Here is an 18,313-nt window from a genome sequence, read left to right as displayed (position 1 = left end):
TGTGTGATGATGTGTTGTGTAATGATGTGCCATGTAATGTGCTGTGTGATGATGTGCTGTTTGGTGATGTGCCATATGATGTTGTGCTGTGTGATGATGTGCTGTGTGAAGGTGCTTTTTGTGATGATGTGCCATGTGATGTGGTGTGTTATAATGTGGTGTGTGGTGTTGTGCTGTGGGATGATGTGCCATATGATGTTTTGATGTCTGACGATGTGCTGTGAGATGATGTGTTCTGTGATGAAGTGTGATGTGGCAATGTGTTCTGTGTTGTGATGTGCTGTGTGGGGATGTGCAGTGTGGTGATTTGCAGTGTGGTGTTGTAATTCTGACTAGATGACAGGAAGTGTTGCCATAATTAATTCCAGAAGAAATGGTTGACAGCTGGCTGAGAAGTGACTTCCCTGCCACACTGTCCAGCTTCCAAAAACAGTCAGTGTCAAATCAATACAGTTTTCAATTCTGCAAACTAGATTTGTCACAGCCAAGAGCTGTACTGTGAGAAACGATAAACCTCTTTTAGGAAGATGAACACAAATCTCCTTGATGAGTTCCTGCCATCCCCCTCTTCCCCCTCATTCACTCAGTCTGCATTGACGGCAAAAACTGCATGGACAGTAAGCTAGAGGCTGGTGCAGCCATTGTTGTGGTGTAGATGGTGGTGTTGGCGGCCAGCATGGATGACATGGGAGGTAGACTACATCACACACTGTTGTAGGCCAGGTGATGGGCAACTCAGCCAGTGTTTCAGTGGAGTATGCAGACAGCGGCCCTGGAGCAGCTCATTATGCTAAGGTTTGATGCAAGTGGACCGACATTCACTTTCTCTACATTTATTCTGTAGATTTTTAGTTTTATTGAATCCTAGTTTAGGCATTGCTTTGTCTTCCATGGCATGTGTTCTGTGCTGTGTGTTCCATACACACACCACAACACACTACGACCTGCTGTGATGTATCCATTGATGGAATACAGCCTTGGTTTAATGTGTACATACACCTTCTGTGGTGTATCCATTGATGGAATACAGCCTTGGTTTAATGTATACATACACCTTCTGTGGTGTATCCATTGATGGAATACAGCCTTGGTCTAATGTATACATACACCTACTGTGATGTATCCATTGATGGAATACAGCCTTGGTCTAATGTATACATACACCTTCTGCGATGTATCCATTGATGGAATACAGCCTTGGTCTAATGTATACATACACCTTCTGCGATGTATCCATTGATGGAATACAGCCTTGGTCTAATGTATACATACACCTACTGTGATGTATCCATTGATGGAATACAGCCTTGGTGTAATGTATACATACACCTTCTGTGATGTATCCATTGATGGAATACAGCCTTGGTGTAATGTATACATACACCTTCTGTGATGTATCCATTGATGGAATACAGCCTTGGTCTAATGTATACATACACCTTCTGTGATGTATCCATTGATGGAATACAGCCTTGGTCTAATGTATACATATACATGCTGTGATGTATCTACTGATTGATTACTGCCTTGTTCTTGTGTATACATGCTCTTGCTGTGGTGTATCCATTGATTGAATACAACCATGTTCTAGCGTATGCACACACCTGCTGTGATGTATCCACTGCCTGAATCTGCCTTGTTCTGGTGTACACATCAGTGAGTGTGAAAACCAACAAGCTGTGCACCATGTTTCCTGTGGGGGGGCATTGATTGGTTGACCCAAGGCCGAATGTCCGGTTATTAAATGATAATCTGATGGGTTTGGGAATGTAATGACCTAATTATAATCAAATGGGGATCAGCAGTCTGATGTACTGTAGCTTCCATGACGAGGATTTGTGACTCTCGACCTTTATCTCTTCACATTGTTCACTGCGACTCCATAAGAGGTGACATTATGTCTGTCTGCTGTCCTGGTTGGGAGGACTTCGAGGTGATTCCTTTCTTGGGGAGCTTTTACGATATCACTTCCTTGAGGATGTCTTGGTGGTCCATTCCTGGAATTTCTTGAACTGTTCTTTAGGGAGGTCTTGACTTTTACTTTTGATAAGAAAATCTGAAACTTTCTCTTACTTGAAGATTGTTTTGGTTCAAAATGTGACTTTTATAAGTGATTTCTATGTGTCAGTGTGTGTTGGTTACTGTAACTGTGTCACTCATGATCTAGTGGCTGCAGAAGCAAGCTTTACACTCATACAGTGGTGTCAACTGGAATCAGAGCTCACCCAAACTACCATATCATGTTGTAAAACTGCCTTTATTTTTTCGCACTTGGCTGTAGTACAACCATCACTTTAAAGTGTTATTGATCAATTTCTTCGGCACATCCACTCTACATTCAACAAACTACAGCAAGCATGATGGCAACCAATCTGTCATTGAGTGGACTAGAAATACCAGGCTTATGCAACAACCCCTTGTAGAAATACCAGGCTTATGCAACAACCCCATGTAGAAATACCAGGCTTATGCAACAACCCCATGTAGAAATACCAGGCTTATGCAACAACCCCTTGTAGAAATACCAGGCTTATGCAACAACCCCATGTAGAAATACCAGGCTTATGCAACAACCCCATGTAGTAATACCAGGTTTATGCAACAACCCCATGTAGAAATACCAGGCTTATGCAACAACCCCATGTAGTAATACCAGGCTTATGCAACAACCCCATGTAGTAATACCAGGCTTATGCAACAACCCCATGTAGAAATACCAGGCTTATGCAACAACCTCTTGTAGAAATACCAGGCTTATGCAACAACCCCATGTAGAAATACCAGGCTTATGCAACAACCCCATGTAGAAATACCAGGCTTATGCAACAACCCCATGTAGAAATACCAGGCTTATGCAACAACCCCATGTAGAAATACCAGGCTTATGCAACAACCCCTTGTAGAAATACCAGGCTTATGCAACAACCCCATGTAGAAATACCAGGCTTATGCAACAACCCCATGTAGTAATACCAGGCTTATGCAACAACCCCATGTAGTAATACCAGGCTTATGCAACAACCCCATGTAGTAATACCAGATTTATGCAACAACCACATGTAGAAATACCAAGCTTTTACTGTTTTCCCAGAAATTGTTGTAATTCTTTGTTACCTAATACTGATGATAGGTGCTACTTTATGTAGTGATATACTCATGATTGAAAGCACATCTTGTAGACTTAAGAGTGAACCTTGGAGAGTTATCTCCCCTGGGATTAGCTGTTAGACATGACATACAATATACAGGACTTTGAAGAAAATTCAGTCAGGAGTTGGGACTGAGCACAAGACAGTGGTAGAGAGGCCAAAGAAGTTTGGTACTGAGGATCTCAGACAACATGGTCAGATTGTGAATAGGAGTAGCTGAAAAGCATTGAGGATATCAGGAAAGAGATGATTACTAGAGGAAGTCCCCAGGTATGTTCTGAAATCCTCAGACAAGAACTGCAAAGACTTAACTGGGTGAAAAAGCGTGGAATTCCCTCATCATTGATGAAAGATGCACAAAATGGAGGATATTTAAACTCATGAAGGTCTCACAAACCTTAAGACTGGGATAATATCTTCTTTTCTGATGAAAGATCTGTTTAGCTTTTCCTAAACTCTAAACTGAGACCTATCTACCAACTCCCAGATCATAGCCCAAAATGTCACATGTGGTGTGGGATAAATAGATGAAGGAACATAAATGATCACCTCCTTCCCATGACCCAAACACTGTATAAGATATATGGATTTTCCAGCATGATAATGGCCCAACATACACTGTGGTCTACACAGTGGTCAGTGATCAGTGGTTGTCCGATGAAAATGTTCAAGTTTTAGACCAGCCCAGCTACAGCCGAGATCTTAGTCTATTAAGTTACGCACAATTTGCTGCAAACTTTTATCCAAAACAGCCTCATCGTGATTATATACAGAATTAACAAAAAAAATTCACAATAATTACAAGCATAAAGTAATGCTGATGATAATGAACCCAGATGTATGGAGACTATCTCAGTAGTTGTCGCATGCATGATGACCGTTTCAAAATATTTGATGAATTTATAATGCAAATAGTAGATGGACTATTGATGGAGTTTATATCACTATTGAATAAAAAGAGACAGGTATGTTGTTTAGGTTGTATTCACAAAGTTATTGAGATACAAAGGGATATTTTAGGAGAAACACCAAAATGTAAACATGTATAAATGTAAACTTGAAAAAATGTTTACCGTGAATGATGTGAAATATTCTCGGCAAGGACTAATTCTGCAATTGGGATTAACAAAAAACAGTTGTGTATTGATGAATGAATGAGAGAGTTGAGTTTTATGCCACAATCAGCAATGTTCCAGCCATATGGCAGCAGTCTGTATATAATTCAGCAGTCTGTAAATAATTGAGTCTGGACCAGACAATCCAGTGATCAGCAACATGAGCACTGACCTGCAGAAATGGGAACCGACATGTGTGAACCAAGTCAGCAAGTGTGACCACCTGGTCCCATTAGTCACCTCTTATGACAGGCATGGGTTGCTGAAGGCCTATTATACCTTCACGGGTCAGTCTTGTATTAATGTTCAAGATAATCTTATCTTTGTTGATGAATTGAAGTGGTTTCATGCCAGATTTGATCATCATGATTTTACCACCAATACTGATAACATATATTCATGTTTAACCTCGTCTTATGATATCAAGAAGTGATGTTTTGTTGTCATTTAAAAAGGCAATTCCTTCAGCCCTGATAAGACTACCTGTAAACCAGCACTTGGATTTGAAACAAGGCCTGATCACCAGCACCTTGTAGAGAGACATGGCCTATACTCCAACACCTTGTAGTGAGACCTGGTCTGTACATCAACACCTTGTAGAGACACTTGGTCTGTACTACAACACTTTGTAGTGAGACTTGGTCTGTACATCAACACCTTGTAGTGAGACATGGCCTGTACTCCAACACCACGTAGTGAAACCTGGTCTGTACACCAACACCTTGTAGAGAGACTTGGTCTGTACACCAACACCTTGTAGTGAGACTTGGTCTGTATATCAACACCTTGTAGTGAGACTTGGTCTGTATATATCTAATTATCACCTTGTAGAGAGATTTGGTCTGTGCACCAACACCTTGCAGTGAGACTTGGTCTGTACACCAACACCTTGTAGTGAGACTTGGCCTATACTCCGACACCTTGCAGAGAGACTTGGTCTGTATACCAACATCTTATAGTGAGACTTGGCCTATATTCCAACACCTTGTAGAGAGACCTGGTCTGTCTACCAACACCTTGTAGAGAGATCTGGTCTGTACACCAACACCTTGTAGTGAGACTTGGCCTATACTCCAACACCTTGTAGAGAGACCTGGTCTGTACATCAACACCTTGTAGAGAGACCTGGTCTGTACATCAACACCTTGTAGTAAGACTTGGTCTGTCTACCAACACCTTGTAATGAGACCTGGTCTGTACTCCAACACCTTGTAGTGAGACCTGGTCTGTACACCAACACTTTGTAGAGAGACTTGGTCTGTACACCAACACTTTGTAGTGAGACTTGGTCTGTACAGCAACTCCTTGTAGTGAGACTTGACCTATACTCCAACACCTTATAGAGAGACTAGGGGTCCGTTTCACAAAGCCCTCTTACAGGTCCGACCTCGTAAAGCAGGTCGTAGACCATCTCGTATATTTTTACCCCGTTTCACAAAGACCTCGTACATTTACACTGTGTCGTAAACAGCCACAAATTTAGGACCCCGACTGACCTGTCGTAAATGCTTTAGGAGGTTGTAAACACTACTAGTACAAAGATGGCGTCAGCGACTATAGTACAGCAAAAGATTAAAACACACTAACTAATAAGGCCTAAGAAATTTTGAGATCATGATTCGAAGCATTATTTGGTGTACAGTATAATTTCAAATGTGAAAAATCGGATAATTACTATGATTATTTAATTTAGAAATAACATGCCAACGATCACTGATATCAGTTTTTAGGTTATTTCCAGTGATAAATCTGAAACACAGTCAATGAACCTAGAACCGGTTGGGATGCTTTCGAAACTATACTCACACGAACGTCTAAGTGAGCTTTCCACCATATTAGATTGTGTTTACAAAATCTCGTTTCGCGAAGGTCTGTATTGAGACGCCCATTACATCACGAATATTCCATAGTCAGCTGTGACAAATGCATCAATAAATTACTGATACACGTTAACATGATGTTACATCTGGTCTTTGCCACCAATACCAACAGTCTAGATAAAATAAAACGAAACATACTAGGGGTGAAAACAAAGACTGCGCTAGTTTGAAACGTAACCAAACAATATTCAGATTTTACATTGTGTAGCACTTTATAAACAAATACCAACATCCAGCCAGCTCTCCATTTCTTTGAATGGCTCAATACCTGTATGCATAGAAAGAGTATCACAGCAGGAAAGAGGAAATTAAAAACGGATACAATGCAAAGATTTGATACTTCATAAGTATTTGTCAAAATTTTCGGGCAGCTTGACGCCGTAACAGAAGCAAAATCATGCAGAACAACAGTAATTATCAGTGTTTCTGGTTTCGTCTCTTACTTACAGTGAAAACGATGAAAACATTTAACAACACACAGATAGTGAGAGTCATTCTGATTACTTACATATCATATTTATGCTCAAACGATCCCTGAATCGAAGGAAGAGTCCTTGCAAAATCCTGTGTACCCTTGTCAGCGAAGCTGCCATTTTGTAAGAAATCGATCATCGGTTGTGATGTCATGCGTCAACATTGTTGTACATATTTGGCCATTTCTTTGAGGTAAAGGTCGGATGGACAAGAGTGAACAAAAAAGTTTCCGATAACATTTTCAGTACTATGAAGTATATTTACCGTATGGTCCAAACATTTTTTCATGGAACTAATTTCAGTATCTATCTTTTAGAGTTGTGACGATACAGGTTTATTGCGATATGATACGCTATGTCTCATGATACACTGTCTGTTTGGAAATAAATGAATTTGTTCATACATTTGATAACATGATATGATTGTGACATTTCAGTGACTCTGGAATCTGTAAACCTTGAAGAAAGAATCATCAATGAAGCATCACAATCACCATTTAATGAACAAATGAAAACAAATGTATGATACAGTCTTGCCTTCACTTGCTTCCATCAACATGATAGAATAAAAATGATGAACAACACATCCGTGAATCACACATCTTTCTGTTACAAATCTGAAATTACGATCAGCTGTAAACATTCAAACAAGTGAACTTGGCGAACAACGGCCTGAACTGTAAACTGAAGACTCCTGAGTCCTGAGTATTTCTAATTCAATTTAAACTTGTACGTGAGGAACAAATTCTATGAGTAGGTGTCGGTTGGGAAGACACTGTAACATTAATGTTGCTGACGGAAATTCAGAAGTATCTTTGTAAGATTCTTCCTTTAGGAAAATCATCCTGTCAAGATGTTTCCCACTCAGGTTGGACATTTGAGCAGTGACATCACCAGCAGTTGAAAAACCAACAGAAATGTAGGTGACCTTTCAGCAAGTTTGTATCGTTTGTGAATTGATACACATGGATTGCATCGATATATTGTATCATCTGATTTTAATATCACGATTCCAGTATCGATATATCGTCACAACTCTACTCTACCTTTAGCCTTGTTCAATGTCACATCAAACGTGGATGTAGGGTATACGTTTTTATTCTTGGAAAGTTTCTGATTGAATAAAAGTTACGAAAGAAGCTGATACATTGAGCGCGTGGAACATATTTAAACCTTTACACAAGGTAAATGTACTTTAGTTCCTCTGATGTACAATATTCAATACATTGGGACTAATATTGCAGTATTATATGGACAGGCTAATGGACAGCGTTTAATTCAAACCTTATACATAACCTGATAATATTCATGGAAATTATTCATACACTTTATCTTGTGATTTCCAATGGAATATAGTGAGAGAATCCAATTATTACGATAAGATAACTTGTATCTTCAATTAAAAACATGGCATTTACATTGTTACTAAAACTGTGTTTCTATTTTGAAATACTTTAGGAATACCAAGACATGCAGGTGCCTGTTTGGTCTCGCTGTATGCGTTGCTATGCAACAAAGTACACCTTAAACAATATGCGACATGGATTTAGGACCCCGTGGTATGACATGGACGTCTTTGTGAAACAGTCGTAAAGGAGATGGGAAGAGGGTCGTAAACAAGGTCGTATGAGATATGACCTCATAAATTTAGGAGGCTTTTGTGAAACGCAGCCTTGGTCTTTATACCAACACCTTGTAGAGAGACCTGGTCTGTACTCCAACACCTTGTAGTGAGACTTGGCCTATACTCCAACACCTTGCAGTGAGACTTGACCTATGCTCCAACACCTTGTAGTAAAACTTGATCTGAACACCAACACATAAAAGTTACTGGGCCTAAACACTTACATCTTGTAGCTCAGCTTGTTGTTTAGTTGCTCAGAGGATGATAAGATACTAATCTGATCTGTATTTCCAGGTGGACAAACGTCATCCCCCAAGTGTTCCTGAACGTGCACCGGAAACTAGACTGTCCACCTTCTCCCCACGGGTAAGTTATGGACAGACAGACAGACAGACAGACATGTGGATATGGAGAACACACCTGCACACACAGACAGACGTGTTGATATGGAGAACACACCTGCACAGACAGACATGTTGATATGGAGAACACACCTGTATCGTATTCAAGTATTGAAAGTATTGAGATCATGATGGTGTTCATGCAATGGACTAAGAATAGTCTCATGGAGAGTAGGTGTACCAGAATGTGTGTCTATTAGGGGTCTGTTGGGTGGAGATCTTGAGAATAGTCTCATGGAGAGTAGGTGTTGTGGAATGTGTGTCTACTGGGGGGCTGTTGGGTGGAGATCTTGAGAACAATTTCATGGCAAGTATAGCATGTGTGTCTTTAGGGTGGTCTCTTGGGTGGAGATCTTGGGAACAGTCTCATAGAGAGTAGGTGTTATAGCATGCGTGTCTTTAGGGGGGTCTGTTGGGTTGAGATGTTGAGAAGAATCTCATGGCGAGTAATTGTTATAGCATGTGTGTCTTTAGGGGGGCCTGTTGGGTTGAGATGTTGAGAACAATCTCATGGTGAGTAGGTGTTATAGCATGCATGTCTTTAGGGGAGCCTGTTGGGTTGAGATGTTGAGAACAATCTCATGGCGAGTAGGTGTTATAGCATGTGTGTCTTTTGGATGGAGATCTTGTAAACAGGAGCGCTTGTAGGATGTATGTTTTCTGGACATCTTGTTAGATCTCATTGTGTGTTGATCATTGTGACCTACATGTCTGTTGTAGCACTTCCTCTAAAGCAGTTTGGGGTGAACGAACTCCAATATGAAACCTCCACTGTTATTGATCTGGGGAGCAGTTCAGGGGATCCTTTTACAAGACATGGATAATTCAGGAATATCAGCCTTGTAGCAAGTACACATTTCAAGTATGATCTGCCATGTGCAAGTCCAGTGTACATGTGTTTCTTCTGATGGTCAACCAACTTACATCTGATGGTCAACCAACTTACATCTGATGGTCAACCAACTTACATCTGATGGGCAGCCAGCTTGCTTCTGATTCAGTTCTTTTGATGACCAGCATGCGGACAGTGTTTAACTCTGGTTATGTGGGATGGTGGGGTAGTCTTGTGGTTACAGTGTTTGCTTGTCATGCTGAAGACCCTAATGTTTGATTCCCCACATCGGTACAATGTGTGAAGCCAATTTCTGGCATACTCCACCATGCTGGAATAATGCTAAAATGTACCCACTGTCTGGTCAATCTAAAAGTGAAAACATCCAACTACTAGTATGTTGTGCCAAGCCGCATCAAGTGGTAGTAACTGGAAGAAGCCAGTAGGGTACAAACACCAACAAATAGCACTGTTAATGAAGCCAATAAACAAAGGGTAGTAAGCAGTAACAAGCAGATAGGGTGCTTTGATAGTCAATAGTTCCATTAATTCTCCAATGGTATGTAGTATCCTTGGTCTTTGTTTCCTTGTCTTGTTTTCCACTCCCTGAGAATCTGATTTACTCACATGGGTCACTCAGCAGACAGTCCCACGTAATGGTGGAGTTACCTCTTTTTGTTCTCAGCTCCTTTAGGATGTGTGTTTCACACTCTTATATTTTACTTTCAGTTCTGGATACTATTCTGTAGGTCAAAATACCTATAGATACGGTATTTCTTGCTCTTTATTTGTATTACTTATCTTCTTACTATAGATTCTGCTAGCATGGATTCAGGGGTTGGTTTAGAAAAGAAACCTGACCTTTGATCTGGGTTGTAACGTTAATCTCATTGGAATCAAGTTTTGATGATTTGGTTCCTGGTATGTCAACATGTCATTGAAACTGCTTCAGATTAGACAGGGCCTCCTTTAACAAAGCCTTTCAAAGGCACTAAATAAGAGGAGTTAACTTTGTCAAAGCATGCTTTGTGAAAGGAGCCCCAGATTAGAGAGAGTGTTACCAAGCAACATTCATGTCAGTCAATAGATAGTAATCTGAATGCAGCATAAAAACAACTGAGCTCTGTTTAACTGTTCAGTGTTAGTTTGTCAACTTTTTCCTGTATGAAACACTAGGTGACATGTCCAGAATGTGTCACACAGGGAAGTACGAGTGTGCTCGTGACACATTTCCTCATCTCACCCTGGAATATTGCTGTTGTTTCAGTCTTCCTCTGCTTCGTCCGGCATCTACAACGAACCTGACGACACCAGTACTCAGTGGCAGACGTCTACTCCAACGTCCCCACGAGTCAAAACAAAACTCATTCATGGAATTCAGCAAGGATCTCCGAGGCATCAGGAAAACAAACCCTTTTCATATGGAGTAAGCTTCCCCACATCACCAAAACACCAAAGTCAAGGACACTGTAATGGTAGTGACTTGAATGGCCAGCGGGGTCGCACAGGCTCAACAGGTAGCTCTCACTCAAGTGAAAACCCTTACGCTAGATGGATTCATCTTGATCAGGAGGAATCAGATTTACCTCCCTTTCCAGTGGACAGTCAGCCTGCCTACCAGCAAGTACACTGTGTTCCAAACTCTTCTGTGTATGATGGACATTCACCTACACCTCCCTATGGATTGCACAGTTCACAATACACGCCTCACACAGGACGAGTAAACCCAGTGCCCCCTCCTGTGCCCCCGCCAAACCCTTGCCACAGCACAGTCCCTGTGAATGTGTCCTCACAGATCCAGCAGCTGAAGAACAATGCCATTAGTAGCCACCCCCAGTTTCCCCACCCCCAGTCACCCCGCAGTCCCGGCTCCCCTAAGATGGTTACCAAACTCCACAGTCTGAAAGTTGGCCCCAAGATTCCAGATCAGAGTATGAAAATGGAACACCCTGTTCCTCCACCGCCAAATTTTCCTGCACCACCTCCACCCGTGTCCCCACAAGATCGATACCAAGCTGTGGTACAGGATAGAACAAGGGGTAGATCTCCTTCACCCCCACTGCCCCCACCCCCACTTGATGGCACCATCAATCGAGGTATGTCTGCTGTGCCCCCACCCCCTCCCCCAATATCCACCATACCCACCAGCAATGCCAAGGCTACCCGTGCCAAGGAAAGAGATGTTACCCGACCTAACCCACCAGCACAAAATGGGGACGAGGTCAAGGCCACACAGCTGATGGCAGAGATTGGCAATATCAAACTGAAGAGAGTCAACAGCCCCCAGGGTAGGTCATGCTTACCTCCACATTGACCTTTGTCCCATGACTGACTGGTGTGTAAATGATGGTCCTGTATCAATTCCATTCCCAGGTGTTAATCCCCACCCTGTGTCTGCTCCAATCTCAGGTGTTAATCCCCACCCTGTGTCTGCTCCAATCTCAGGTGTTAATCCCCACCCTGTGTCTGCGCCACTTTCAGGTGTTAATCCCCACCCTGTGTCTGCTCCACTCTGAGGTGTTAATCCCTACCCTGTGTCTGCTCCACTCTGAGGTGTTAATCCTCACCCTGTGTCTGCTCTGCTCTCAGGTGTTAGTCCCCACCCTGTGTCTGCTCCACTCTCAGGAGTTAATCCCCACCCTTCTATCTTGCTATATAGATGACTGCTGTGTCTGTTGCAGCAGCTGTCCCTGTGCCACCAATGCAGCCAGTGATGGACAACAGTGGTGGTTCCTCCCCGCTCAACTTCCGCCTCCGCCCTACTCCCAATGCTGTGGACATCTACAAGGATGGTGAGCTAACATGTGTCTGCCTGATTAGTGTGTATATGTCTGCCTGGTGAGTTAACATTTATCTGCCTGGTGAGTCTACATGTCTCTGCCTGGTGAATTATCATGTGCCTACGTGGTGAGGTAACATGTGTCTGCCTGGTGATTGATTATAATTGTGTCTGCCTGATGAGTTTACATGTGCCTCTCTGATGAATGTACACATGTATTTGGTGAGTTGTCATGTGTCTGCTTGGGGAGTTGTCATGTGTCTGCTTGGGGAGTTGTCATGTGTCTGCTTGGGGAGTTGTCATGTGTCTGCCTGATGACTTCGGCCACTGAGTGTTTGTTGAACACAGCTGATTAGTCTGAAAGAATGTACTGATACATCAGTACAGATATGTCAGTATAGGATGTGTCAATATGGATATGTCAGTACAAATACATCAGTATGAATATGTCAGTACATGTATTAATAACTCAGTACGAATACATCAGTCTGACATTTATTTTGTTTGCCTTCTTCCTGCAACTTGTTTCACAATCCACAGGTTCACCTTGAATTAAATTTTAAATCCATGATTTTGTGCCGTCTTTCTTCCTTGTGGTCCTCCAAACACTCTTACCAGGAGTAAGCTCCCCTGATGGAGAGAAAGTCTCAGAATTTTATATGTGGTCCTCATAAATGCATGTATGTACTTGTTCTCTGAACAAACGTTTCTTGAAAAATTTCTTGGGTTTCGTTTTCTTGTATTGGTTGAAACTCCAAGGCATGAAAAAACATATTTCTTCCTCCCCAGGGGCTGAAAAGTAATTGCTGGTTGATAAAGCAATGTTTAAAGTGTTTAGAGAGGCACCCATGTCCAGATACACATTTCCTGACATGTTGCTGTACTAGATGTCCTGTGTCCACAGTCAAAGCCACCCTTTCCTGATGCATGGCAGTCAGACATGGAATGGCCAGTGACTCTTTGTTTCAGATGAAAAGTTGCCTCAGTCATTCCACCACTTTGAGGTCATGAAGGATTTGAATGAGGGATTTCTTCACTCCAGTATCTAGAGTGTTTAGGCTATTCTTAAAGGAATGGACTCCCATGTGTCTGATCTTCACTCCAGTATCAAGAGCATTTGGGCTATTCTTAAAGGAATGGACTCCTATGTGTCTGATAAAAGAAAAGGAACAAGTCAAATCCCCTTCCCTTGATGCTGGATTTCAAGACTTTGCATTTAAAATAGCTGAAAATCTAATGGAGAGTCAGGAATTTTGATGACAGTTTAAGGCTAAATCACAATATTCAAGGTCTGTTGGATTACAAATTACTATTGAAACTGGGATGATTCATCACTTGTAAGATACTATACAGGTGATGCACAGCTATTTAGGCAGTATGACAAAGGTGGTCTTTGATTCCCAGTACCTACTACTCTGAGTCAAATCCCAAATCCTTTGGTACACACTACTGAGAAGGGATCACTTACATTCATCCATCTGATTAGATACCGGGAACACACTATATTGGCACTCCAACGCCGATAAACTTTTTAATGGGAAATGTAGAGAGTCATGGGAAGTCCGAACATCAGAGGAAGTTGGGACATTCCACAGACTGGGAGGGAGGATCCCCGACATGACAGCAGAAACAAGAACAAGTTAAAGGTTATGATGACAGCCATAGACACTCAACCACGGTTCCCTCTCTCATAGTCCTCATCAACCACGTTCGTCTCACTCTAGTGGTCCTCATCAACCATGGTTCTCTCTCTAGTGGTCCTCATCAACCAGGGTTTTTCTCTCTCGTAGTCCTCATCAACAAGGGTTCTTCTCTCTCTAGTGGTCCTCATCAACCAGGCTTCTTCTCCCTAGTGGTCCTCATCAACCAGGCTTTTTTTCTCTCTCGTGGTCCTCATCAACCAGGGTTCTTCTCTCTCGTAGTCCTCATCAACCAGGCTTCTTCTCTCTCATAGTCCTCATCAACCAGGCTTCTTCTCACTTGTAGTCCTCATTAAGCACGGTTCTTCTCTCTAGTAGTCCTCATCAACCAGGGTTCTTCTCTCTCGTAGTCCTCATTAAGCAGGGTTCTTCTCTCTCGTAGTCCTCATCAACCAGGGTTCTTCTCTCTCTAGTGGTCCTCATCAACAAGGCTTCTTCTCCCTAGTGGTCCTCATCAACCATGGTTCTATCTCTAGTGGTCCTCATCAACCAGGGTTTTTCTCTCTCGTAGTCCTCATCAACAAGGGTTCTTCTCTCTCTAGTGGTCCTCATCAACCAGGCTTCTTCTCCCTAGTGGTCCTCATCAACCAGGCTTTTTTTCTCTCTCGTGGTCCTCATCAAGCAGGGTTCTTCTCTCTCGTGGTCCTCATCAACCAGGCTTCTTCTCTCTCATAGTCCTCATCAACCAGGCTTCTTCTCTCTTGTAGTCCTCATTAAGCAGGGTTCTTCTCTCTAGTAGTCCTCATCAACCATGGTTCTTCTCTCTAGTGGTCCTCATTAAGCAGGGTTCTTCTCTCTCGTAGTCCTCATCAACCATGGTTCTTCTCTCTCGTAGTCCTCATTAAGCAGGGTTCTTCTCTCTCGTAGTCCTCATCAACCAGGGTTCTTCTCTCTCTAGTGGTCCTCATCAAGCAGGCTTCTTCTCCCTAGTGGTCCTCATCAACCAGGCTTTTTCTCTCTCGTGGTCCTCATCAACCAAGGTTCTTCTCTCTCTAGTGGTCCTCATCAAACAGGGTTCTTCTCTCTAGCGGTCCTCATCAAGCAGGGTTCTTCTCTCTCGTAGTCCTCATCAACCAGGCTTCTTCTCTCTCGTAGTCCTCATTAAGCAGGGTTCCTCTCTCTAGTAGTCCTCATCAACCATGGTTCTTCTCTCTCTCGTGGTCCTCATCAACCAGGGTTTTTCTCTCTCGTAGTCCTCATCAACCAGGGTTCTTCTCTCTCGTAGTCCTCATCAACCAGGGTTCTTCTCTCTCTAGTGGTCCTCATCAACCAGGCTTCTTCTCCCTAGTGGTCCTCATCAACCTGGCTTTTTTTCTCTCTCGTGGTCCTCATCAACCAGGGTTCTTCTCTCTAGTAGTCCTCATCAACCAGGCTTCATCTCTCTCATAGTCCTCATCAACCAGGCTTCTTCTCTCTTGTAGTCCTCATTAAGCAGGGTTCTTCTCTCTAGTAGTCCTCATCAACCATGGTTCTTCTCTCTCGTGGTCCTCATCAACCAGGGTTTTTCTCTCTCGTAGTCCTCATTAAGCAGGGTTCTTCTCTCTCGTAGTCCTCATTAAGCAGGGTTCCACTCTCTCGTGGTCCTCATCAACCAGGGTTCTTCTCTCTAGTAGTCCTCATCAACCAGGCTTCATCTCTCTCATAGTCCTCATCAACCAGGCTTCTTCTCTCTTGTAGTCCTCATTAAGCAGGGTTCTTCTCTCTAGTAGTCCTCATCAACCATGGTTCTTCTCTCTCGTGGTCCTCATGAAGCAGGGTTCTTCTCTCTCGTAGTCCTCATCAACCATGGTTCTTCTCTCTCGTAGTCCTCATTAAGCAGGGTTCTTCTCTCTCGTAGTCCTCATCAACCAGGGTTCTTCTCTCTCTAGTGGTCCTCATCAAGCAGGCTTCTTCTCCCTAGTGGTCCTCATGAACCAGGCTTTTTCTCTCTCGTGGTCCTCATCAACCAATGTTCTTCTCTCTCTAGTGGTCCTCATCAAACAGGGTTCTTCTCTCTAGCGGTCCTCATCAAGCAGGGTTCTTCTCTCTCGTAGTCCTCATCAACCAGGCTTCTTCTCTCTCGTAGTCCTCATTAAGCAGGGTTCCTCTCTCTAGTAGTCCTCATCAACCATGGTTCTTCTCTCTCTCGTGGTCCTCATCAACCAGGCTTTTTCTCTCTCGTAGTCCTCATCAACCAGGCTTCTTCTCTCTCGTAGTCCTCATTAAGCAGGGTTCTTCTCTCTAGCGGTCCTCATTAACCATGGTTCTTCTCTCTCTCGTGGTCCTCATCAACCAGGCTTCTTCTCTCTCGTAGTCCTCATTAAGCAGGGTTCTTCTCTCTCGTAGTCCTCATTAAGCAGGGTTCCTCTCTCTAGTAGTCCTCATCAACCATGGTTCTTCTCTCTCTCGTGGTCCTCATCAACCAGGGTTTTTCTCTCTCGTAGTCCTCATCAACCAGGCTTCTTCTCTCTCCTAGTCCTCATTAAGCAGGGTTCTTCTCTCTCGTAGTCCTCATCAACCAGGGTTTTTCTCTCTCGTAGTCCTCATCAACCAGGGTTCTTCTCTCTCGTAGTCCTCATCAACCAGGGTTCTTCTCTCTCTAGTGGTCCTCATCAACCAGGCTTCTTCTCCCTAGTGGTCCTCATCAACCTGGCTTTTTTTCTCTCTCGTGGTCCTCATCAACCAGGGTTCTTCTCTCTAGTAGTCCTCATCAACCAGGCTTCTTCTCTCTCATAGTCCTCATCAACCAGGCTTCTTCTCTCTTGTAGTCCTCATTAAGCAGGGTTCTTCTCTCTAGTAGTCCTCATCAACCATGGTTCTTCTCTCTCGTAGTCCTCATTAAGCAGGGTTCCTCTCTCTAGTAGTCCTCATCAACCATGGTTCTTCTCTCTCTCGTGGTCCTCATCAACCAGGGTTTTTCTCTCTCGTAGTCCTCATCAACCAGGCTTCTTCTCTCTCGTAGTCCTCATTAAGCAGGGTTCTTCTCTCTAGCGGTCCTCATCAACCATGGTTCTTCTCTCTCTCGTGGTCCTCATCAACCAGGGTTTTTCTCTCTCGTAGTCCTCATCAACCAGGCTTCTTCTCTCTCGTAGTCCTCATTAAGCAGGGTTCTTCTGTCTCGTGGTCCTCATCAACCAGGGTTTTTCTCTCTCGTAGTCCTCATCAACCAGGGTTCTTCTCTCTCGTAGTCCTCATCAAGTAGGGTTCTTCTCTCTCTAGTGGTCCTCATCAACCAGGCTTCTTCTCCCTAGTGGTCCTCATCAACCTGGCTTTTTTTCTCTCTCGTGGTCCTCATCAACCAGGGTTCTTCTCTCTAGTGGTCCTCATCAACCAGGCTTCTTCTCTCTCATAGTCCTCATCAACCAGGCTTCTTCTCTCTTGTAGTCCTCATTAAGCAGGGTTCTTCTCTCTAGTAGTCCTCATCAACCATGGTTCTTCTCTCTAGTGGTCCTCATTAAGCAGGGTTCTTCTCTCTCGTAGTCCTCATCAACCATGGTTCTTCTCTCTCGTAGTCCTCATTAAGCAGGGTTCTTCTCTCTCGTAGTCCTCATCAACCAGGGTTCTTCTCTCTCTAGTGGTCCTCATCAAGCAGGCTTCTTCTCCCTAGTGGTCCTCATCAACCAGGCTTTTTCTCTCTCGTGGTCCTCATCAACCAAGGTTCTTCTCTCTCTCGTAGTCCTCATCAAACAGGGTTCTTCTCTCTAGCGGTCCTCATCAAGCAGGGTTCTTCTCTCTCGTAGTCCTCATCAACCAGGCTTCTTCTCTCTCATAGTCCTCATTAAGCAGGGTTCCTCTCTCTAGTAGTCCTCATCAACCATGGTTCTTCTCTCTCTCGTGGTCCTCATCAACCAGGGTTTTTCTCTCTCGTAGTCCTCATCAACCAGGCTTCTTCTCTCTCGTAGTCCTCATTAAGCAGGGTTCTTCTCTCTAGCGGTCCTCATCAACCATGGTTCTTCTCTCTCTCGTGGTCCTCATCAACCAGGGTTCTTCTCTCTCGTAGTCCTCATCAACCAGGCTTCTTCTCTCTCGTAGTCCTCATTAAGCAGGGTTCCTCTCTCTAGTAGTCCTCATCAACCATGGTTCTTCTCTCTCTCGTGGTCCTCATCAACCAGGGTTTTTCTCTCTCGTAGTCCTCATCAACCAGGCTTCTTCTCTCTCGTAGTCCTCATTAAGCAGGGTTCTTCTCTCTAGCGGTCCTCATCAACCATGGTTCTTCTCTCTCTCGTGGTCCTCATCAACCAGGGTTTTTCTCTCTCGTAGTCCTCATCAACCAGGCTTCTTCTCTCTCGTAGTCCTCATTAAGCAGGGTTCTTCTCTCTCGTAGTCCTCATCAACCAGGGTTTTTCTCTCTCGTAGTCCTCATCAACCAGGGTTCTTCTCT

At 43.4% G+C, this 18,313-nt stretch overlaps 1 protein-coding gene across 1 annotated transcript in view; it reads left to right on the top strand.

Annotated features, from left to right (window-relative positions):
* The window catches only part of LOC137269884 (unconventional myosin-XVI-like), a 268,971-nt gene that overhangs the window by 185,929 nt on the left and 64,729 nt on the right, over window positions 1–18,313 (top strand). Inside the window, exons 30-32 of the mRNA XM_067803717.1 lie at window positions 8,536–8,607; window positions 10,742–11,762; window positions 12,156–12,266. Coding sequence (XP_067659818.1) covers window positions 8,536–8,607; window positions 10,742–11,762; window positions 12,156–12,266 — 1,204 coding nt within the window. The remainder of the gene's footprint in view (window positions 1–8,535; window positions 8,608–10,741; window positions 11,763–12,155; window positions 12,267–18,313) is intronic.

This window comes from Haliotis asinina, unplaced genomic scaffold (genome assembly GCF_037392515.1).
Source record: "Haliotis asinina isolate JCU_RB_2024 unplaced genomic scaffold, JCU_Hal_asi_v2 scaffold_18, whole genome shotgun sequence".
Taxonomy (NCBI): domain Eukaryota; kingdom Metazoa; phylum Mollusca; class Gastropoda; order Lepetellida; family Haliotidae; genus Haliotis; species Haliotis asinina.
This window is presented reverse-complemented; position numbering and strand designations above follow the sequence as displayed.